This window comes from Salarias fasciatus, chromosome 5 (assembly GCF_902148845.1).
Source record: "Salarias fasciatus chromosome 5, fSalaFa1.1, whole genome shotgun sequence".
Classification (NCBI taxonomy): domain Eukaryota; kingdom Metazoa; phylum Chordata; class Actinopteri; order Blenniiformes; family Blenniidae; genus Salarias; species Salarias fasciatus.
Genome location: NC_043749.1, coordinates 11,658,321 through 11,683,486, shown reverse-complemented (window position 1 = coordinate 11,683,486; position 25,166 = coordinate 11,658,321). Strand labels below are relative to the sequence as shown.

General features: G+C 41.0%; 1 protein-coding gene across 2 annotated transcripts; it reads left to right on the top strand.

Annotated features, from left to right (window-relative positions):
- The first annotated feature begins 2,388 nt into the window (after positions 1 to 2,388).
- Positions 2,389 to 20,035, top strand: LOC115388553 (growth/differentiation factor 11). 2 transcript variants are annotated; one of them, XM_030091723.1, is made up of 3 exons: positions 2,389 to 3,208; positions 15,434 to 15,807; positions 19,483 to 20,035. In XM_030091723.1, the coding sequence occupies exons 1-3, from the start codon at positions 2,794 to 2,796 to the stop codon at positions 19,858 to 19,860; spliced, it is 1,167 nt and encodes a 388-aa protein (XP_029947583.1). In that variant the 5' UTR covers positions 2,389 to 2,793; the 3' UTR covers positions 19,861 to 20,035. The 2 variants fall into 2 exon arrangements, with proteins under 2 accessions (XP_029947583.1, XP_029947582.1); XM_030091722.1 differs by having other exon boundaries at positions 19,480 to 20,035.
- The last annotated feature ends 5,131 nt before the right edge of the window (positions 20,036 to 25,166 follow it).

The window sequence follows — 25,166 nt, the reverse complement described above, 5'->3', positions numbered from 1 at the left end:
GGCTTTAACTGCTTTTCCCTGAATAGTTTTTTTTTCACTATATATTTTTTTATTTTTGAGAACAAATTATAATACTGTGACCTTTCCATATGGAGAATGCATTTTTCCCACGTGTGCGTGGGTTTAGTCCACTTACTCAGGATTTCTTCCCACATGTGAGGTTAACTGATGGCAAGCTGTGAATGTGAGCGTGGTTGTTGGTCTCTGTTTGCCTTGTGATGAACTGGAGACCTGTCCAGGGTGGATCCTGCTTTTGCCCATCATTGGCTGACTGACTCCAGTTCCCCCCAATCCTGACAGGATGAAGCAGCATAGAAGATGGATGGATGGAAACAGGAAAAAAATTTATTAAAGTTAATTACAGAATACTGTCATTTTAATGGGTCTTACGTTTACATTACTTTCAGTTGTTAACATGCATATTTCTTTAGGTTGTGTTAGTTTTCATTTTATATTGTTTCTTAGCTTTCATTTTTGGGAATACCGGGTATATAAAATTCTAAAAACGCAGGACTAGAGGCTTGGTAAAATAATTCACCTGTCTACAGAAGACATTCACATGTTATTGCCTTCAGTGTCTCTTTTGGTGTCTTGTCACTTATTGAACATTCAAGAATAAATGATAAAAGATGCAACAATTCTCTTAGCAATGTTACATTTTCATCAATTTGACACTGAAAACAAATGAAACACATTTCTGAAAAAGACACAAATATGACAAAAGCCAATTGCAGACCAAATAGGTAAATAAATTAAGATAGGGCATTTGATTTGAAAATAATAATAAGGTCAAGGATTTAATATAAAGACTTGTTTATAAAATGGATTATAGGGACGGACTGAAAAAAAGGCGTTCAATATCTGAGTATTAGAATTGATAGGAATGTTTGTAAGTACAATGACAGTTCTATGGACAGTCCTAATCCTTACACTGGTTTTGTGCAGCATTTTAATTTGTTTCTTTTGCACTTAGATGAAATCCAGTCCAAGGGGAAGTGGGGACCTATGAATGAAGCAACGTATTCAGAAGTGTGCAGGTTCAAATCCCCTTGTCAGTATAGGTTACCAATGTGGGCTCCTGAGCATGACCTTTGACCGTGAGAAATGCAGAGCACCATTCCCTAAGATTAGCCAATACATGAGTTAAAGACAGACAGATAATTTCTGCAAGGGTTTCATACAAAAAGAAAGAAAGAAAGAAATTGCATTCTTGCTCCACATGACTGAGTGTGTGTGCCCTCACCACACTATATTACTTTGCAATGTGTGGGTTTATCATGATGGTCTGGTTTCCTTCTACAGTCCAAGAACTTGTGTTGATTGGTGATTCTGATATTGCCCCGAAGTGTGAAAGACAATGTTTGTGATTGTCTTATTAAAAAATGGATGGATATTAAGATAATCATTTATCTTATCTATCTGTTAATGGTTCAGGCTGAATTCAATCCCTCACGAGATGAACGATATGAAACATTTAACACAATCCTGTAAACTGCAAAAAATCAGGGGAAAGCATCTGTTCCTCAGTGAAATCACAGACCTGCATGTTTTCCTCCAGCAGATGACACTAGTGAGTTATTATTGATTCAGGGACTCCCCACTCCACCAAGAGGCGCAATTAGTAATATAGAAACTTTTATTAAAACCTCATAATGGAACACATGCTGGACCTTTACAAGAATATTCAAAATATTTATATCTAGCAGTAAACATGTTTTGAAGGATAATATTTTGATTAAATCCAGAACAATTTGCAGACTTATGACATGGTTGTTATCATCCCTGTTACGTGTTTCAAAAAAAATATGTGCAATAATAAGTCTTTTTACAATAAAATAGTGAAAGTTGAGCGTGACAAGTCCCATACAGACAATTTTAAAGTGTAAAATCCAGTGCATGCACTTTTCATAATTGTCAGCTAAAAAGGCTTATAATTACATTTAATGCATGCTGAGTTTAAACACCACTTGTCATATATTTGCATATAACAGTCTGGTATGAGTGCTTGCCATTTGCAGGTTTCTGTTAAAAAAAAGAACATTAAATCTGACTGTGTGTGATTCAGGAGTGAATTCACGAGAAATCAAAGAAAACGACCCATTAAAGGCTTTTTTTTTTTTTTTTTTTTTTTTTTACAACAACATGCCTCCTCACAATCAGCTAATTGGTCTATATCTCTAATGTGAGCCCTTGTTTGTGCACTGTAAAAACATTTATACTCCCATAACAGTGCGCGCACCCTCCCTCCGCTCCGTCCCTCTTGACTTGGTGACAGACCTAAAAGCCTTTTGTTGCAATCTTAGCCAATGGAGACGGATTACGACACCGGGCAGCTGTGATATATAAAGAGCCCCTTTTTGACCGCACTTGCACATTTTTCAGTGACACTTCTGAACATACACACACCTCCGTGGATTTAAGTAGTACGGAAGACCCCAAAACAACCATAATAGCACACGTGAGCGGGCTATGCATTCACCAGGCAGATAATTTGTCCGTTTTCAATCAAAACCGCCTGTGCCGAGACACACTGGGACGCACTTTTTTGAAAACTTATTGCAAAAAGCTCCCGCTGCACAAAAAGAAAAAAAAAAAAAAAAAAAAAAAAAAAAAAAGGGAGCAACTTCGGGGTGATCGTATTGGATTAGATGCATGTCACTGGTTCCCTGCTGTCTATAGGCTGAGGCACGGAGCGGCGCACATCCGAGAGAGGGGATATAACGGAATAAACCAAGGAAAAAAACAAGAAAACACTGAGAAAAAAGTTGCATTTCCCGGCGGTCGCGCATCGTCATGACGAGGTACAACTTCTTATTGTGCTTGATGGTGCTCATCTCCCTGGGACAGTCGGGGAGCGATGAGCCCAATTTGCTGGTGCCTCCTACCAGCGAGACGCCCACGGACGCCGGGCTGTCTCTGCTGGACGAGGACGCCGGTTCCCACGAGTGCTCCGCCTGCGTTTGGAGGGAGCAGAGCAAAGTACTGAGGCTGGAGACCATCAAGTCCCAGATCCTGAGCAAGCTGCGGCTGAAGCAGGCGCCCAATATCAGCCGGGAGGTGGTCAATCAGCTGCTCCCCAAAGCGCCCCCGCTCCAGCAGCTCCTGGACCACCACGACTTCCAGGGAGACGCGTCGTCCCAGGATGAGTTTATGGAGGAGGATGAGTACCACGCCACCACGGAGTCGGTGATCACTATGGCCTCTGAGCGTGAGTAATAGTTTACAGCCCATCAGCGATATTGTCTCCAAATGCGTCATGCGCGTAATTACGGAGCGGAGAGGTTCAAGTGACTCGGGCCTGCTGCGTGGACAGAGGAGCCACTGAGCCCCGGTCAAGTCACTGACCTAACCTACTTTTTGAGATTCGGGAGGCTCGCTGTTTGTGCCTGAAGCTGACTGATAACGCTTGACAAATGGCTCTGCTCAGCTGTTGCCCGTGGCTGTCAAAATAGGGATTATGCGCGAAGCTGATAAATCAATAATCATCCGGGCAAAGAGCCTCGTCACTCCGAAACCGACAGCTCCAATATGGCCCGGTGAAATTTTGTTTCGGAGGTGCTGATGATGATAATGACGGTGATATAGCGCAGCATTGGCCTCTCCATCCCCCCTGCTGTCATTTTCAAACTTTCCTCGTGTTCGTGATGGACAGTGGAATCAGGGCGCAGCGCGTCCGTTTGAATGTCAAGTGCGTTATCAGAGAAATTGCTGGAAGCTGCCTAACTTTGCACGAAGGCCCTAAAATTTCTGGAGTTATGATCGCATCGTGGGGCCCTCTGATTATTGCCCCCTAACAATTTGCTCGCTCTCTTATAGTTTCCCATAAATCCACGGATAAACCGCAGGCAGGCCCCTTGGAGACATTTTATAAAATTACTGCTGAACCCTGGCAGCTGTGCTCTATCGGTCTTTTATAGGAGGCTCTACCGGTTTCCCTGCTGTTCATCGCAGTGAGAAAAAGTGTGTCCAAAAAGCTGCTATTGTTCCCCTCATGCAGCGGCCCCCCTCGGCCGCACTTGCCTTTTAAATGCGAAGTTTATAGGCGCAGCTCGTTTTTTTTTCTTTCTCTTTTTTTTTCACCACGAGTACACAAAGACAGAGAATCACTTAGGGTCGAGGGGAGTGTGTGACCTTTTCCTGGCGAATCGCGGGGTTCAACAACATTTACACACATAATATATTCTGCACAAGGCGGATGAAGCACACTCCAGATAATCAGTTTTTGTACTCTGACTGAACAAAGACAGCCCTGCCTGCATCTATCTATCTATCTATCTATCTATCTATCTATCTATCTAATGTGAAATTATTGCAGTTCTCTAATTCTCTTCTCAATCATGTTCTTCTTATCAAGTTTATTCTTATATTCTTATTTTCCCATCCTCAGCTGTCGTGACAGACCCAACCGCCTCTCTCAGATGGAAAAAAAAAGTGATTTCATTAATATCATCACATAATTTCTGTTTTGATACTTATATCTATCTGCCTTTGTATTTTATGACTTATCCTTAAACCAGTCTTTGAATCTCAGATGTAATATCAAACCTTGTCCTCTCAGTTTTCCTGCTCTGGACAGATTTGATTGGACTTAACAATTTGTGATATTTTGGAAGTGAAAGGTGTGTTATTGGGGTTTGAGGAAGATGACAGGTCAGAGTTCATATCTACACATGCTTTACGCAGCAGTTAGTTTTCCAGCTGACACTCGTCGCATTCTGACTCTTTACCTGTTCGTCTTTTATTCCATGTTAATTTCTTAACACACACTCAAATGTTCAGATGTGTGTGACAGTTGCTGACAGTGAACTGACATGTTATCGCAACGATGTCCAGACTAATAAATGCCACATTGCAGCTATTTCTCTGCAGTAATAAACAGAGAAGATCAAGCTCTGCATACTGAGCTCTTACTGTACGTTATAGACAAATAGCTTTAAATGTTATTTTAGAGTCTTGCCCTCCATCCTCTGTGAATCCGCTATGCACATTAAGCATAAGCACAAAGTGACATGATACCTTGTTAAGCCCCCCCTCCCAAAAAACAAGGCATTTCGTATGACGCTGGCTCATTCTGAGAGCTCCTGCCAGCCAGAGGAGCTAATGACTGACATTATCTGTCATGTTACAGCACTTCCTCTCATCTCTTTACATCAGCTGCACTTTTTATCATCTGCTGTCTTCCTCTCTTACAAACCCCTGAACAACCGCCCCCACCTTCTTCTTCTTCTTCTTCTTCTTCTTCTTCTTCTTTCCCGTTACCCCCCTCTGTTCTTCCTCTTTCTTTTCCTCCGGTACTCATGGAAGAGTTGAGAGAATGAGTGCATCTCCTTTGCCTGTGGCGCCTTAGTGATCCCACAGGATTAAAAGTGCCTTTTTCTGTCTCTCTGATAGAAGGAGGACTTCAAACACTATTCCCTGCGCACCTCGAACCCAATCACCCTTTCACGGTCGTGCACACTGCCTTTGATGGGCCATGGGGGTTCACACAGTACATACTGAACTGGACCTGTGCCAGAGTTGCTTCTTAGTATTCACTCAAGGTACGTGGGTGCCGCAGTGGGGGTTGAGAGGGTCCATGCTTCCTGGTCTCTAATTACTATGAAATTTCATGGAAAAGTACATCTATTTATATCGTCGCGCGGCACTTTATGTACGAAAACATCTCTCTCCATACAGTGTGTTGTGTAGGTAACCGCTCAGTGCCTTTCACAGGCATGGAAAAGTGACTCAGTGTTGAGCCGCTCGTCAGCGACGTTTCTCGTTGCAGTATTGATATTAACAAATACACACGGCGTGTGAACTCAGCCATTGTTGAGTGTTTGTGTGTGTGTGTGTGTGTGTGTGTGTGTGTGTGTGTGTGTGTGTGTGTGTGTGTGTGTGTTGCAGTTTGTTTTGCCTGAGGTGGGGTGAGGAATTGACCCCACTAGTCTCTCATTTGTCACCTGTCCAGAACATTCAGGCCCAGCCTTCCTCTGCCACCGGTGACCTTTTATTTTTCGTCTTTCTTTCAGTCTCTTTTGTGTATTTTCATAGAGATTAACTTCAGATTATGTGACTTCAGGAAATCGACTGAGAATATTCTTTCAGTGCCAGAGCTCGGTTGCAGAAGGGGTGAAGAGGTGCACGACCTGCTCCTCCAGCCGTACCATCACATGGTGCAAGACAGCTGAATGTCACTAAAAGTTCTGTTCAATATTTTTGCTTTCACTGAATTTCACTTTCTGCACTGCAGGCGTAATGTTCAGATTGTTCACTAAAGAAGGATGCAGCAGACAGCAGAACTCTCTTATCCTCCATGTTCAGCCTCGAAGCATCCAAAATGTACAGAACTCATCATCAGAAACTGAAATCTGATAACCCTAAACGTGACGAACAGTATGTGTTAGACAGACTCAAGCGCTCCGAATTTATCCTAATGCTTCTAGAAGGTTCCATTACTTCTCAAATTTTTCTATTTAGACTCCTTGTCTTGTTTCCCTCTCGATGAATATCTGCATCGTCACACAGGGAGAGCTCATATTCTGTATTCCTGCATGAACACAGGCTAGACCCTGCATCAAGTACTGAGAAACGCATGTGTAAAGGTATGAATGTGCAACTTTCCACATGTGCACACTTGTGTGGACACATAGGGATGTTCACACACACCTACTCACACAGTCACACACACACTCCAGAGAAAAGTTCTCCTATTGACAAAAAGGGTCACAGAGTTCACAGCTATGTGATATATTGGAAGAGGAGACTATTAACCTCATCAGGTCTCTTTCTTTGGCAGCAAAGACGAACCGGTAGTAACTTGAACACTTATCCCCCCACCACACGCACGCACACACACACACACTCATCCACTAACCACTCCCACAAAAAAACAAGTCTTTTATAGTGTTGACCCTATAAAAGGGTCATTTCCTGAAGGTGCAGGAACCATAAAAATTAAGAGGGAGAGCGCTAAAAGGACAGAGCAGCAGAAGTCGGACTGTCTTCAACTCACTGGTCAGTGTTTGCTGGAAGTTGATGACTAAGTGAGGTTTTTATAGATTTATTTATTCCATGGAGGTCTCAGTTTGACGATGACACCTGTTCTCCTTGTGTAGCTGCTGGCATCAGTTCAGGGAAAGATAAACTTTGGTTTTGAATTGTTTGGACGCTGGGGCATGACCGGCTTGTTTAAAAAGAAGTAAAAAAAACTCAAGAAAGGTTCTGCAGGAGTGTAGAATTTGCACAACATACTGTCAACTTTATGGCTAATAAAATTTCAAAGGGACCAAAGTCTATTAATACAGAGACAAAATTTCCCCAGGACCTTAGGAATCTCACTCCTTCCACCCTCCTTCCTCTATTCCCACGCTCCCATGTACCAGTCCCTGCAGCCAGGCTTCTCTCCTGGCATTTCAGAATATGCCTCCTGAGTATTACACCATGCTATATCGAAAATACAAGAACAGGACGGGTGAAAGACCGCATTCATTATAGCTTTTGAGGCAGAGGTTGTGCGGGAACATTTTGGCCTCGCTGCCAAGCGCCGCGTTGCATCTTTCGAGAATCTTTCAAAGAGCGTGATGGAGTTAGGTGCGGCGCGGCTCACGTCCCGGGTATGAAGGGGGGGGTGGAGGAAAGAAGGGAGCCGGTCCGCAGGGAGCAACAAGCAGCCCAGTCCTATCCTAAAGGGACAGAAATAATGGAAGGGTTTTATAGGTACAATTAAAAAGACCTGAAACAGATGTTACGTTTCACTAATAAAGGAAATAATTACTTCACACCAGTAATTAAGCCCTATGTAGGGACATGAGTGAGGAGGAGGGGAGTGAAAAGATAAAATGGAGATCATTGAGGGGATTATTGTTGATGGATGCATTCAGGCTCTGTGTGGTCGTGTGTGAGGAGGTGCTGAGGATGAGTTTATGGAAGAGTCCATTAAATCTAAGTGGCGTTTAAGCAAACGAAATGCTGCATGGGCATAATGTTGGATCCCATGAGGGAGACATTGTGGTGGAAAGTAGCACAATTAACAGTGGATTACCTCGTGATTATCTACATGAAAATTTAATTAGTTCCCTTTCTGCTGTAAAGGAGAGCAGCTCCTCGCTGTATTTATCACCTATGGTTGTGTTTTCTTCTCGCCGTGCCCACGCCGAGACATTCATTATGAATGCAGCGTTCAAGTGATTTCTTTCGGGACAATAGCCAAGTTATATTTATATAATGTACAGTGAGAGAAGCTCCTAAAGGGAACTATAGATATTTGTTGTTGCTCGAGGAAACAGTATGGAGGGAAATGCTTCCTAGAGGGAGGTTTGGCACAATCTGGCACTTTGACTTTGTCTTGAGAGAAAACTCTTGGCTCGGGCTCTGACAGATTTGGGTGGCTTTAGAGATTTTCTTCTCTGTAGTCGAGTGAGTTTGGACAGACAAACTTTCAGGGAGAAGTGTTGCGCATTTCTTGCTTAAGGGGGTGACATGAATGTGTGAGAGTGAAAAGGAGGGTACTTTCAACAGAAAATGTGAAAAAGCAGTTCACATTTTTGCCTCCTGCAACTGCTGCTCAGCAAGTGTTTGGGACGGAGTCCAGGCTCATCCTTAGCAGACTTATTAGCACAACGAATCAGTTTCAACTGAATTGTGTGCAACAATGATTCTTTTTTGCGAAAATGGCTGTGTATAATTATTTTGAAAAGAACTGTTGTTTGTCACATATTTATGAAAAACCTTTTACATGCATTTGAAAGACCTTTACTAAGGTATTTACAGAGAAAGTGGAAAAAGATCTTTCATAAAAATGATGTCCCCTGAAAGTCTGTCTTCCTCTGCTCTCTGCTGTTCAGCTAGACAGTATTGAGTTTAAAGATTGTGCTGCCTTATAAAACAGTATCATTTTCATAAAGGTAGAGTATAAGCTCAGAGACAGAGTCTTTTTTTAAATGTTTTGAGTCAGTAGAAGTGTTGTGAGGGGGAAATTAGCCTATTATCTGGATGCTTATGATACAATTTTGATGGTAGATGAAAAGTCTTGTACTAAGTCAGAGCTTTAACTATGTTTGTGCATTATGTAGAGATTTTTTTGTTAGAAAATTAGACTAGAAAAGTCAACTACCCTTGAAGGACTGGAAAAGTGTATCAGTAGTAAGGATGGGACAGGACTATTGAAGCTTTTAGTTTCATTGTGTCCCTTCTTCAACAAATGATGTGACAGAAATGATTGTCACTTATTCATTTAATTCTGTACACATTTACTAAGATGTTTATTGTGGAAATGTATGCTCTATTACGAATGAGACAAATACTTCAAAAGTCTCTTCATTACAGTAAGTAACTCTGTATAATACAGACACTGAAAGCAGCTGGGTGTGTTGACGGGTGTGAGCTCTGTCAGGGATCATGATCTGTCATCCTCTGCTAGCGACAGATTGAGACATCGAACCTGATGAGTGATTACCTGTTCTCTCAGCAAATCGAAACATTTCAAACTGAACACTTGTCTTTAGCATGAGTATTTCTAAAAGGCAAAACAAAAAGGTCATAATCAATTTGAAGGTTTGTCAATATTTTGTTGCAGATGATAGTTTTATTTTGTCGCGGTGTGTATTTCAGGTGTCACTTCTTTGTCGCGTGTTCGAGCACAGCATGAACACACTTCCTGATGGCCACACCTGGTTCAAATCCAGGATTCATGAATTTGTAGGAAAGGTTGCTTCTAAATGAAGCCCGAATATTCACAATGCTGTACTGCACTGTAAAGGTGTGTTGCATGTCGAAGTGAAATACATACTGACAGTGCAAAGTATTCATTTGCTCTGCAATCTTTTCAAAACCTATGACTAAGCCAGAAAACAATTAAAAAGACGACTTCTGAAGGAAAACAGAATCTGTGTGTCAGAATAGTTGGTGTTGTTGTGCATCACTTGTGGCATGTGATTAGCAGGAAATTATGAGCATATGCCAACAGTTGTAGTGGAGATTTTCAACATAATTAAATATGTTGAGATGAAAATATATTTAAATAACAAAGAAATATTTGCACTATCATCACCATACGAAGTGACACATGGCAGGAGATCGGCTTATTTTGTGTCTAATCAGTCCCAGTTTTCATTTTTTTTGACTGAACTCAATAATTTTCTTGCTGTTTCACAGCAGCCTCCCTATATAAAACAATCATGGAGTGTGCCGTTTGTTATTATCAACTGATTGAAAATTTTAAAATTTGAAAAATTGAAAATTTAGCAGACTGACAAAAATTTAGGATTGGCACAGAAATATGCTAAATGCTTTTTGAGTGGAGAAACTACACAGAAAGTCTCAGTGGAATAAAGTATAAGTGTGAATGACAAAGGAATTGAAACACAGAAAACAAAACCCTGTAGTGCTTTCTATAGTGTGTATAACATTAATTAAAAATACCTGAAGGTCTGCTAATTGTTAGAAGCAATCATAAGGCTGCTTTTTCCATCAACATCAATTGGCTTCTTTATATTAACTCAAAGAGCAACAATGAGCATGAGTCTTCATTTGATATTTTAAAATAAAATGGCAGAAAATGTGGATTATCCTGTTATAGTATTTATATAAAAATGTATAACAAAGAACCTGATGAGGGCACTGAGTTCTGATTTCTGTTTATATTCATTCACACATTAAATGCAACTTGTCATCAGTGCTAAACAAAGCCTGCAAATCAATCAAAACCATCTGTCAGTGTTGCTGTTTAAATGTCCACTTGTGCAAAGTAAAAAAAAAAAAAAAGAAAAGCTTCGTGTTTGACTTTTACAAAGAGAGCAGAACATTGTCCTGTGACATTAATGTCTTGCATGTATGTGTGGATGCACACAAACATAAGCGGTGAGACCTCAGTGTGCTGCATGCTGTCCAGCTGTCCACCTTATTGCAGTTCACTGCACGCTCGTCCTTCCCATCCTGCTGTCCAGCAGATGTTCCTCTTATAATACAAACATATACAAGACCAAAAACAATGAATTTTGAGTGTGTTTGCAGAAGACAGTCCGGTTGGAGCCTGTGGACGTTGTGTGTTTATGTGTGTGTGTGTGTGTGTGTGTGTGTGTGTGTGTGTGTGTGTGGCTGCGTGTTTCCTTGTGTGTGAGTGTGTGCATGCGTATATGTGTGTGTGTGTGTGTGTGTATGTGTGTGTTCACTGAGCTAGAACAGCAAGCATTAGGAGGTGTCTTTTGTTGCTCCTGGGGGGCTACTGTGCTCAGTCCTAATAGGAGTCTTGTGCCTGCCGTTGTCTCAGGGGAGGGCTTCTGAATGAGGGGGTCTAACTTCACACACACACATACACACACACTCACACGCGCGTACACACACGCACACACGCCCCCCCCTCTTCCCCATCCTCTGCTCGAGCTCGGCCTCCCCCACCACCCTCTCCGGTCCCTTGGGAATGGCCAAGAGACAAAGAGGGAGTGGGGCTGGGGTGGGATGGGATGTTTGAGGGGGTGCACTGTGGCCCCTGTCTTATTAGAAGGGTCGTGAACGTGTCACGATGATTAATATGCCGAGGTGCGTGGGGATACCCTAGAGTCACATTTATTCAACACGAAGGCTCCCAAACACATACTCACCACAAAATGGCACATTTGCATTTCCCATTAAGAAAAGAAAATATAGATATATATGCAAATGGAAGTCCTATCTAGGTTTATATCATTATGCATTATCCATTTGGACATTAACAATAGATGACCATTTCTCTCCCCATCCCATCTGAGTTGTGTGTCTTCACCTGACTGGCAAATGTTTGGATCAGGAAATGTCTATCATCCGTATTTTTTTCAAGTGTTTATGTCGTTTAACTAGTGAATGTAGTAAATTCATAAAATATATAATCAAACTCTCTGATCATTCCCTGAAATATTAAATCATCACCTGGTTTTAGCCGTCGTTTTATCTACCTGATGTATATATATATATGAAAACTTTGCTTCTGAATAAGAAGCAGCTCAGTCAAACCATTTAGACTTGTTTTGTGTTTTCCTCCACTGGCTGCCTCTGTTGTTAATATACTGCTAAACTTAACAACACTAAGAAGAGCCAGTGTCAACAATAAGAACATTTGTCAACCTTTCTTTCTTTTTTACTGAAAAACCTATTTTACTAATGATTCTTGTGAGCACTCCTTGGCAACATGTTCCCCATTCAGTGCATACCTTACACCTTCACCTCCATCTGTTTCCAACAGTTAAACTGCCTCCATTTGCGCCTGCCCCTCAGTAACATTACCGTGTTCAGTTATTAAAAGCATTTAAATGGCCAGCGATCGTATTAACACGGACAGATGGCATGGCGAGCAAACCCTTATATTCTATACGCCTCCCCTTACGTACATGTATAGGAGGCTAACTGTGGAACACAGGTATCCAGGGAGTCCGCCAGATGTTTGATACGCTCACCTGCAGGCCCGCTGTGTGCTGGCAGTAAAATTCATGCGCCGCATATGCTGCAATTATACCACAGGGAAATAAGCTGCTGTAATAATGAAGCCAGCTGGAAACATGAGCGCGAGGAGGAAAAGCAAACAAACCTGTTTCCTTTGGAAAAACGTAGCCTTTTGTCCATGCCTCACCTGGCTTTCAGCTCAGCTGAAATGAGCGTTCTTACTGTAAAGAGATCAGTTTTCACGTGGAACCTCAACGTTTGCAATGGAGAGAAGGTGTCATTGCTCCAGCAGGTGGTGCTGAAATTCAGAGTTTGTGTTTTACCTGCAGGAGAGCGGGAGCAGCGGCGGAGCGCTGGGTTAACTGAGCTGAGAGCAAACTGTAAGAACAGACCTGCGTTATGGTGACCAGGGGGAGCTTAGTTCAGATTAAGTGTCCCTTTGGTTTTTCTGATCTTTACAAGCTAGCCACGCTCGCTCTGCACACATGGAAAACTCTGTCAAGACGCAGGGTGTAATTACAGAGCAGACATTCATCCTCTCCGGCCCGCCGCGAAAGCGTGAGCTTACAGGATCTATAAAGACACAAATTGATTCCGCTTATCAATGCAGTCATTGTTTAACGTGACGTAACTCATATGTTGCGCACGTGTGTTTAATAAGCAGGGTCCTAACTGGATCACGGTGTCCGGGCTCTGCTTCTCACATTACCCGTCAAGAAAGTCCTGCGCTTGAGAGAGCGAAACATTTCTCAATTGTTCCTCCGTCTTTTTTTTTCCCACCGAGAGCTCGACCAGAGCGACGCAAAGCGCTTGAAGGGGAGAGCTCGCCGTGTTTTGGTCCCCCATCTGCAGCGATTCAAAACAACAAAAAAAGTAGTAACCACAAGTAAACCCCAAGCAAATTGCAGAATCATTCATTCCCGGTTTTGTGCTGATGAGCAAACACAACACCACCCACGTTAATTGCCGTGACCCCAGCAACCCACCAAAAGGAACATTGACATATTGTTTGTCCAGCGTGAGACAGTGTATAATTTACACTCGCTAATGACTGTCTTTGGAAATACAGGCTGAAGGACCATGTCTGTCCCTGGCTTGGCCCTTATTCAAGGTTCGCTCTGGACTCTTCTAATGGATAGTCCATCTGTACCTCAGTGAATTCATATCCCTCAATGCATGCCTATAATTCAATTACAACACTTGTTTAGTGTAAAAAGAGGGGGGGGGAGAAAAAAAAAAAAAAGCTAGTGCAGTGTTCCCTCCTGGTCAATTGAGGTTTGATAAACATTTCACGATTGGCTGGAGAATCTCCGCCCTAATCAAAACAAAAACAAACTGTGGCTGATTCAGCACTGTTGTGTCTCTGAGATTTCAAATGATTCTCTGGTGAAAAGGCGTGATGTGAAGAAAGACATATTACCATTGCCATAGGGTCGACCTTGACCTTCAAACTCAATCTGGCTGTTAGGGCTGCCCCTCCCCAGCACCCCAGAGATGTAAAGAGGCTGAAGGTTTTGACCCCTGATCCCATTTCTTAACTAGGCTGAGGTGCCAAATAACCTTTTGACCCAGGAAGCATTTGCAGTTTGCCTGAGCAACCTCAGATTTAGCAGTGATTGACAGGTCTATACAGTTTTTCTTTATCTTTTTTTTTTTAAATGAAGGAGTAACAACAACTTCTCAAGATAAATGACAGAAAATCACCCCCCTCTCCAAGAAAAAAACCTCGAGTTCTTATGTGTCAGACTTGCTCAGAGAAAATAGGCAGCTTAAATATTCTATTGTACTCAGCACATTAATGTGCCAGATAGATAAAGAATAAATTTCCCTTAATAAATGAACGTTTTACATGGAAATGAATGTGTGAATGCAATGGATGGGTGTCATTATGTCAGATGGAAGTGTATGTAAATGAACCATGTGCAGATTCGACATGTGGTGCAAATCACAAAAAACACCAGAGCCCAAGATCATGACAGGAATAAATCTGCCTATTTTAAGAGACGCCCTGTAGTCTCCAACACAACCCCTAATCCATACTCAAATATATTTTCAACGAGGCGTTGCAGCAAAAACAGAAAGAGAGAAGAAAAAAATCTTGAGTGTTTTTAATTCTTTAAGTTGAAATGTAGGGCTAAGACCATTTCATTATGACTGACCCAGGGGAATCTAAGGTGACCATCTGGCCTCTGGCCACCATCGCTGATTCCTGTTTTAATATGCAAATTTGTCTGTTTTCAAACCTTAATGTAATCACAAATGTAACCTCACCAAACAACAGGACCATGTGCACATATGATAATCGACGGCGTTCAAGCACACAGACAGAAGACGGCTGTCAGGTCACACAAAAACAGAGTTCACAGTCACAGTCAGTGTTGCTCTTTTGCAAAATCATGCGAGAGAAAGATGTGCAGATATTTGTGAAAATTACTATTACTCAGATTTTGTGTGTCTTGTAAATTTTGTCAACTAAAGACATAAAAAAATTAAGACAAATCATTTGTGATTGGATGAATTGTGATTTCTTCCTCCCAGAAACAACAGCAATAGTACTCCTGAAAAAGATCATTTCCTTCAGGGAATTCCACACTGTCACCTCATACGTATGTTCATGTTCAGTCTCAGAAAACTGAAGAGCTGTATCAAAAATCTAAACCTGACAGGAAGTGTTGCTGAAAGTGGGATTCAGATCTCTTTTATCTTATATCTTTCAATTCTGAATATGGTTTCGCTGGTGGTTGTTGGCTTTTCTCTTCATTTTCTTGATGGCAGTGATTGTTGTAGAGCGGTATTGATGGCTATAAATTTTCTTTAACCGTAAAAGATATGTTTAATGTTTAAGACAATGTACTTTTGTTTTTTTTGGGATCAGCGATAGTTGAATTTGATGACTGTTTGAGCTTAATGGAGATGCTGCTGCTGAGTGAGATAATGTTTACTCCCAGAAGTGGAGTGATATTAGAAATAAAAGACCAAGTGCATGTTCTCCTGTAAACTATGCGTGCAGTCATTGACGTGGCTGTCCTCTCCTCCACAGCTGAGCCCCTGGTGCAGGTAAACGGGAAGCCCAGCTGTTGCTTCTTCAAGTTCAGCCCCAAACTGATGTTCACCAAGGTGCTGAAGGCCCAGCTGTGGGTCTACCTGCGGCCGCTCCAGCAGACCTCCACCGTCTACCTGCAGATCCTGCGGCTGAAGCCCGTCACGGAGCAGGGCAGCCGCCACATCCGCATCCGCTCCCTGAAGATCGAGCTCAACTCGCGGGTCGGCCTCTGGCAGAGCATTGACTTTAAACACGTGTTGCAGAACTGGTTCAAACAGCCCCACACCAACTGGGGAATCGACATCAACGCCTTTGATGAGAGCGGCAATGACCTGGCAGTTACCTCGCTGCGACCCGGGGAGGAGGGGCTGGTAAGGACCCTCAGACCTGTCCCTGGGGCAGGCTGTTCAGCATCTGCACGCTGTTTTCATATTCAAATGGGATGAATGCAAAGGCTGCGCAGAAAGAATGGAAATGCCCATATTTATAAACTTTTTCTGATGAGCCATGACCAAGACCTGGAGACACAGGCATACACCTCTCAGATAGAAGAGCGTCGCCTCACATAGCATTCAGTAAATACTAAGGAGCAGAAACAATCGCAGTGAGATGACCATAACCTAAAACAGCAGTTTTCACTAAACTGAGGATAATTACAAACCTCTTTGATTTTAAGCCTGCGGTCACCAAACAACTTGTGCCTGTCCGCAAAAGTCAATCAAACATAGATTGAAAAAAATGTCATTTCAATTCATAAGTGATTTTTTTTATTCATTCATAGTCACGTCAAATGTTGTCCTGGAGCTCAGTTTCATTTCTAAATATTGTAACCCCATCACTCTATATAAACACATCATTCCCGACCGACTCTATATTTAGACCCATCCTGAGAAAACACAGCTGTTTGGATCAGACTTCATCATTTAGCCACGTTCACATCTCGTCTTAAAAATCCACTGCAACACACTGCTGCCGAATATTATTTACGCTATTTCTTCCTTTCTTTTTCATTTTTCTCACAGATAAAAAGATGCATTTAATCAGTAGCATGTTAAAATGCATCAAAGCCCTTGCATAATTCTTCTGAAAAGAAGTATTTTTATTCAAATCTGAGACACACACTGTGCTCCCCTCGATGTTTCTGTGGAGGTTTTCACCTCAGGCTGTGCCTCACGTCAAATTGATGCTTCAAATTCTGTGAAAAGGCTTTTTACACGCAGCCAGCATACTGTACATCCCAGCCTGTTTGTTTAGATAATTTTTTTAATGATGAACCTTCTGGGTCTCCTGTAATGGATGTGACTGCATGGATGAAACTTCCAACCCAAAGCAAAACCATCCATGAATCACTAATCCTATTAGAAATCCCAGAGTCACTGCCACTGACAGATACGTATAACGTCTACGTTGATTTATGTAGGCCACTTATCCCAGTTAAGCAACACCAAATATTTACCAAGTGGTTATTTGGGTCAGATCTTCACAACACATATCAGAGGTCAGCTCTGGTGTCTTGGCCAATAAATCGCTGCCCTCTGAGCACACAGCAGTGTGCAATATTATTCTTGAACAAAAAAAGGAAAAGATCAAAAACACGGGCAAGTATACGAAAATAAAGTGAAACACAACAAGCACGGACGAGTCAAACTCTGCCTCTCCTTGATTCTGTGGGTCGTTTTTTTGTATAACAAAGCCCTAAAGGCCAAGCTGACATGGCCTCACCCCGACAGCCTTTCAGCTTATTTCCTCTTTTGAATGCGTCACAAAACCTGCGCTCGAGCCCAGCTGGAATCACTGTGGGGAGAAGAAGGCTTTGTAAAACAAACATGATGAAGTAAAATATTTGATCTGCTCGCTTTGCCCAGAGGTCAAGGTTATGGTAGCCTGCAGATGACCTCCTGGGTCATGGATCAAACCGAGCATGCAGAGTCAGCCTTAAGGGTTTGAAAAGGCTGGGTTTTTTTTTGTTTTTTTTCTGTTTTTTTTTTTATCAGTGCCCTTTGCAGAAGTGTTCACAGTGGCACATTGTGTTTCCTCTTCAAAAAAATATAATTCAATCCTTACATTTTTATTCTAAAAAAAAAAACAAAAAACAAAAAAGATCCCAACTACAACAAAAGCTAATTGTTTAACCCATTAAAAACTGAAGCTACATGTGTGGAAGTTAGACTGTATTTAGTGCTGGATGCATCGTAGATGTGTTCAAATAAATACTGTTTAAAAGCCCCTCTATACTTTATAAATAAATGCCTTCTCCAGCTCCAAAAAGATTCCTGGAATGAGAAATGTAATAGTTGACTTGTGTCTTCATGGGTAAATTTTACAGGCCCTAAAAAAACAACCAATATTATTAATAATTATTAAAATATTAGGGGAATCATGATGTGATCACAGTGCCACAGTTCATTGTTAATTAAACCTTATCTCTCTATAGTTTTTTTAATGTTTAGGAAGAAAATTCCCTTAAAACACATTTAGAAAAACTAAAATGCAATGGCAAAATGTAAATAATAGCCCAGAATGTTTTTTGTGACTGTCAGTTTTAGGCTTTATATTTAGACTGACTGCCTCTTTTAGGGTCAAAACCTTTAGTAGGTCATCAACAAAAACTTGGTATTTTCCATTGATCCCAAATACCATTAATAACAGTGAATTCCACCAAAAGTATATAATTGAGATTACACTACAGAGGCCTGTTTGGCATGAGTTTGGGAGTTTAAAAGTAATCTTACTAGTTGAGTTTTACAAAAGGCTTGTTATATTCATGCAGTAGTGTAGAAAAAAAACAATATACATGAAGAAGTCTTTGTGAACAAAAACCGCTGAAATCAGCTCCCTCCATGCAGAGAGCAGCAGACAGGTCTGAAGAGTTAAACTGATGTTTATCTGAGGATGTGAACCGGCTGACTTCAGGACGAATGGCATGACGTCTGCTCCAAAAAACAAGAGTTTAGTAAAATAGTGTGTGAGTGTGGTTGAGATTAAACAGTTTAGTCTAACGTTGTAAATCAGCAAGTCTGAGATCGATTCATTGACTCATTACAGAGGTGAACGAAGTGTTTTGGTTTTTTTTGTTTGTTTGTTTTTTTATCATTTTCAGTCTTCATTCTTATCTAAGCTTGACTGTTTTTCTTTCATTTTTATACATAAAGCCGAGATATGTGAGAGTGGTCTTCAAGGTTTTAGCGTTTTTGAAGAGGAGCCAGTGTGATCACCTTCCCAAATTAGAAGACATCTGTCATCACTGCTTTCAAATAAATATAAACTCAAGAATAATGCATTTACACTTTCAATAAGACTTCATTGTGACCCCTAGTGGCCATAGTTTATATAAAAGGAACAATGGAGGGAGTGGACAACTGAGGTATGAGTGTGTTGGCTGTGTTTAAAAAAAAATCAATTAATTAATAAATACATAAATCCAGAGATTTAATATATTCCCTTTGAAAATATCTAAAAACGTTCACTTATTTTTTAAATTATCTAGATATGATAACACACATATAATATAAAACATTCAAAACTTGTGTAACTTATCAAACTATGCTGTTATTATTAACATATATAAACTGTTAATGCTTTTATTATTGTAACCAGACAAGCAAGGTCAGTTTCACCCATAAACCCGGGTGACGTACAGTACGTCACTGATCACAGTCTGCTGAGCTAAATAAAAGGCATCGCCATGTACAACTTACCTCTTAGCTTCATTGTAGGCAGGAAAATGTAGAGTCTGTCTTCACTGTTTTTAATAGTCTATTTCTAAAAAAACCCTACAGGTCTACTGTTTTCTAGGTTTTTGTCAGGTTTGCCTGTGAAGTAAAGAACAGGAGAGAAGAAATGTCAGCAACTGATCATTTTGCTATTCATTGATGCAGAAATAAGATTTTTTTTTTCCAAAGCCACATCAAAACTTCACCTTTTTACAGTGTGACTTTACACGTGGATGTTGAACGTTGCGCAGATTTCAGCGGTGTCCCTGCTGTTGTTCTCTTATAACCACCTCTTTCCATCTGCCCTGCCCCTCTTCCCCCTGATTCCAGCAGCCGTTCCTGGAAGTGAAGGTTCTTGAGACGACCAAACGTTCTCGGAGAAACCTGGGCCTGGACTGCGACGAGCACTCCACCGAGTCCCGCTGCTGCCGCTACCCGCTGACCGTGGACTTCGAGGCGTTCGGCTGGGACTGGATCATTGCGCCCAAGCGCTACAAAGCCAACTACTGCTCCGGCCAGTGCGAGTACATGTTCATGCAGAAGTACCCGCACACGCACCTGGTGCAGCACGCCAACCCCCGGGGCTCCGCCGGACCCTGCTGTACCCCGACCAAGATGTCCCCCATTAACATGCTCTACTTCAATGACAAGCAGCAGATCATCCACGGGAAGATCCCGGGGATGGTGGTGGATCGATGTGGGTGCTCTTAGGCGGCGCGAGGAGACGCACACTTTGTGTACAGCCCACATCAAACCATCCGAACCCCCGACGGAGCGCTCCTCTTGCACCAGAACCCAATCCTCTGCACCAGATTTCACCTTTGCTCAGCCACAAAAAAACACCACCACTGGGTTTACATTTTTCCAGTATTTGAATTGATTCTAACTGTACAAAAGAAAAAAGAAGAAAAAAAAACAAAAGGTTATGAATGAAATATGAATCAAAAAAAAAAAAAACACTGAGCGATGGAACATTATGAATAATTTAAATAGCTTGTGCTTGTGGAGCAGCTTCAGACAACGGTAAACGAGACAAAACTATGTTATAGAGTATGTGTTAGTTTTGTGGGTTTTTTTGAAAAAAAAAAAAAAAGTTTTTATTGACATCTTTGTGAAATGTCCAGGTTAGTGGATCGAGATGACAGGAGACTTAAGCATTCACAATATTTTGAAGCAATTTCTGTTTGGAGGTAAATCTGGTATTACACTCACTCATAGATACGATTTGATACATTAAAACGTTTGCGAGGGGGCAGGATCGGATCTGTTTTGCAATTCATCTCTTCAAAAAACACTCAGAAAACAAACATCAGCAACCACGAGGAGGTTCAAGTCTGGCGATACTGTCAGGATAAATCCAAAATCTTGTTTACAGGCAGAGAGATCCAAAACCAAACCGATATGTTACAGTAATCTATAACACCCAGGTGTCACATTTCCAAGGATCTACCAAACCTCTTCACAGTTACCTTTATTGTCATTCTTATAAACTTGAACAAAAGGGGGGAACTGATTAATTACATATTTCACGGCAGAGAAATGAAGTTGGAATAACTTTTTTATAATTCTACAAAGGTCAGTAAACAAAACTTGCATGTTGATGCACTCTCAAACTGTTCGACACCTTTTTAAAAGAAGAATAAGGAAAGAAGTCCTGCAGGAAAACAATTAAATTTTTAAATCCTGAATTTCAGTTTTATTGCTCCTGACGTGGACCAAGGGGGAATAATCGAGTGCCGATTACATTTTTTTTCCTGCATTCAAAGAAAAAAAGCAAACCTGAACCACATGGTTAAACAGGTCAGTGTTTTCTGTTTTCCCATTTCAATACACTCTCGGCAACTCATGAACACTGTATGGAGAAGTGCAACATTCATTTACAGCACCTGAATGACTGATTTTCTACATTTATTCGTGAATTATTGACAGCCACTGCAATCTGCGCTCGACTGCTCTTCAGGGGCCGTAACGCAGAAGAAAAGCAGAGAGAATTTAAATCTAATTCTGTTTGAGGTTGACTTGCACTTTCAGAGGATTACATTCAATTTCAATTGACTGAAATTCAGCTTCAAACTCGGAAATGAATTTAAATTCTAAGAAATCCAATTCCAAAATGGCGTCGTTCAAACTACGGCTGAAATTCAGATTTTGTTTGTGGCGACTCCGGAGTCATCCCACAACACGCTGACTGTGACCGAGGGTTCCAACCGAACATGTGACAAGAAACAGAAATCCTGAAATAAACCACACAGGTGTGTCGTTGTGGCTCACATGTTCACTGTTCATTAATCCGTGTGAACTACTGAGCTGAACGTGTGATTGATTAGATCTTGATCGCTATAGAAGTTTAAACATTTTGACTTAGAACATTTGTGTGAAAGAGAAATACACCTTAATTGAGGAAATGCAGTAGCTACGTTACTTCTGTCTAGCCGGTTCATTCACTTTTTATCGACGTTAGTTTCGGACGGTAAATAGGAAAAACGCAAAATCCTTTAACAGCGATTCTGTACTAAGTCAATTTAGCTACCGTGATTCACAGCAAACGTGCAAACAATGAAGAGAATGTAACTCAAGCACTGACTTTAGATTAGACAACATAACCGATTGCATTTGGAAAAAGCCCCTTTCCACCTAAGCCTCAACACTGCATCATCATCGTCATAACGGAGAAAATATTGTTAGTGCTTGAATTCAGAGTAGATTAGTACGCTTGAAGCTTGTCTTTGTCTCCTGGATGTCAATGCAAAGATATCCTTTTGTTATAAACGAAAGCACTATGCTGTTGGATAAAGGAAGAGCCTTCTGACATTATATATAAATGATATATGTATATATTAAAAAGGGGTACAAAAACCTTTTTTTGGGGCACTCTACCTTACCAACAATAAATTTTGCACTATGGGACGTTCATGGCGTGAGGAGGTAAAGTGTTGTTTGTGTTTTACCAAGCACAAGAGAGCTTGTACAGTATAGGATTAAGAAAAAAAAAACAAAAAACACAAAAAAAAAAACAAAAACAAAAAAACTATTCAAGCTTCTGGTGATAAACCATAAACTAGAGAGGTTATCACTTCTTTTTGATACCATCACACTTTCCTGACTTTGTCTGAAGCGGGGGCCTGTCCATACACTCACACACCTCCATCCGGTCTGGAACCTGGACGCTCGGTTCCGGCGGCCTGAAAGGCTTCGGCGACGCGACATTGTGTGTAATAAGTGTCTGGATCAATGAACATAGAATGCTTTAACTGGAAACGGCCCACCCACCAACTTTAATCTGTTACTACGTTAGAGAGACTTCATCCTTTTGAGTTCAAACAATGTGTGGACGGTCTTGCGTAGACGTGTTTTTTTTTTTTTTTTTTTTTTTTTTTTTTTGCCATTGTGTGTTTATTTTAAGTGAAAGCACCCATACAAGAATGGGAGGAGTATCCAGGGATTGTTAGCCAAAGTAGAGGATGACATGTTGTATGCTATAACTTTTGTGATCGCAGGAAATATGCTAGAACATTTCAAAGGGAGGAAAAGGCTGGTTTAGGGGCAGTGGTTGGAAAAAGAAAAAAAAAAAAGGAAATCAACTGGTCAATTGTCTATTTATTAATATTAACTACAATGCATTTCAAAGTCTGTCTACCTCACTTTAGTTTCCTAAACACCTTTCTTTTATTTCTTTCTTCTTCTTCTTCTTCTTTTTTTTTTTTTTTTTTTTTTAAGAAAAAGGAGTCGAAACTTAATCCGATTAAAACATTGAACTCATAAAAACCTCTCCCCATCCAGTCCAAAAATGTAGAAGAAAACCACAGGGTGCCCTTGCTCTCAGGTTCAGATTGAGTCGTCGTCAGAGTGTCTGATGGTAGCAGCTCTGCTAAATGTGTGGTCAAAAGAAATAATTAGCTGTGCCCACATCTGTGGCTTGACTATGGTTAAAGCTGTTGAGAAGTTGAATTTTGAATTTTAGTGTTTGTATAATGGTGTGTGTGAGAGTTTGATTGTTTGTTTGTTTGTTTTTTTTTTTCATATAAATATATGAGAGGAAGAAATCTCTATGTAAATACCCAAATGTTGCCATTTATGATGTTTTGGACAGGTTCACCGCTTCTAACATTTTTCTCACTTTCCCTCTTTATTCCTCTGTTATTTGTGTAGTTAAAAAAAAAAAAATCACCCCACCTTTGTAGTTTAATGGTTGTGCATATAAATAACTGTTCAATTATTTTTTTTTTCTTTTTGTTGTTTATTTACTGTCATTTTTCTTTTGTACAATAAATCATTTATTTAGCTTATGGGATTTGTTGTTTTATTCTGAATACTTAGTGCATCTGTCTTGTTGCTATAGTCACAAATAACAGTTTTACAATAAAACCAACATACCAAAAGATCTGGTGGAACGGCAGACAAAGTGGAAAATGAGTAAATAACAGAAGCAGTTTGTGTTTAAGTTTACAACTGATCATCTAAATCTAAGACAGAATAACACCGTTAATTACAATTGAGTATAATATATACAAACCTTCATGGAGGTTTTAAGTGATAAATCTGTTATATTTGTGTTTGAAAAGTGAATTGTGTTGGATAACTTTTTTTGACTCAAATTATTACATTGTTTTCTATATCTCAGCCTCCTCTCAGCCAGTGTGTTCCCTTAAGATGAGCTCATGCAATAGTATTATCCTTTACACACTTTTTTGAAGAGGAATCAAGCAATATTTGTACAATTTATTGAATAAGGTAATCATTTGGCTGCATAATGTTGCAGAGTTAAAAATATCTCACATAAATGTCCACTTGCGTTATTCAGAGTGACACATATAAGACTGAAAACAGAGTATACACAGGATTCACACATACATGCAGAAGTGGCGTTTGAAGAGAAGTGCGCTCCTCTGTGTTGAATCAAGCACAACAGGAACTAAGATACACCTCAGTGCTGAGAGTAGCACCACCGCTGTGCCTATCTTTGAGTGGCACACACTCTAACACACACTCAGAAGCAGCGACTAAGAAGCGCTAACCCACCAGAGGCATCATCCTGGTTCTTAATAAACAGTAACGGGCATCAGAGGTGGCAGGAAGCAGCTTCACCGTGAGGCTAATTGGTGAAAGAGAGCACTCAGAGGACAAAGGTTTAGTGTTGAGGTCCGGCTTGCCATTATTTGGATTTCATATAAGATCCAGCCTGACCCAATTAATATGCCACCTGATAGGAGGGCCTCTCATCAACCTAATTTAGAAAATCAATAGGGGACAATTGAGACTGAGAACGAAGCTCTTTACGGTTGCGAGCAGACAAAGACCACCCAGTACAAGCTGGAGGAGCCTGATGCCAGCAATGACATAAACCTTTTGACAAATCCTCACTCGACATAAACAAACATTCACACAGTCCCGCGGCCCTCCAGTACATCAATGTGCCATACACATCATCACTCATACCCACCCTGCACAGACAAGGGAGGACATTGATGGATGTTTTTATTGTTTTGGCACATAAGGAGAAGTTGTACAAGTTGGACGTGAGGTGTTGGGTTGAATGCTGCGCTCAAAGCCGTAGGACTGCTAACATGCTGAACTCTGACCCAGCTTCATTAAATAAAGACTAAACTATGGCGCGGAGGCACTTGCGCAGGAAGAAAGTACAGTACAATGGGAATATTGAACATGTTACAAAGCGCTGGAGAAAGAGCGGTGGGGGCTGGGAGGATTTAGGAGGAGCTTTATGGCAATTATAGCCATAAAGTTTAGAAAAAAAGGTGAATTGGGGGCAGCACTCAAAAGCTTAAATTGCTGGACACAGTCATCAGTAACACCTTTTTGTCTGGCTCAGCGACTGGCCGCTGTTTAGGGAGCCGGACTGTTCAGGAGAGATCACACACTCTCTTATGGGATGAAAGACTCTCACATGACAATAAAATAAACTGCCACAATGAGAAATCCTCATTTAACGTGCACCGAAGAGAGCGAATGAGACAGAAATCTATTGCATGAGATGTAAGATGGAAATCATCCTCCACATT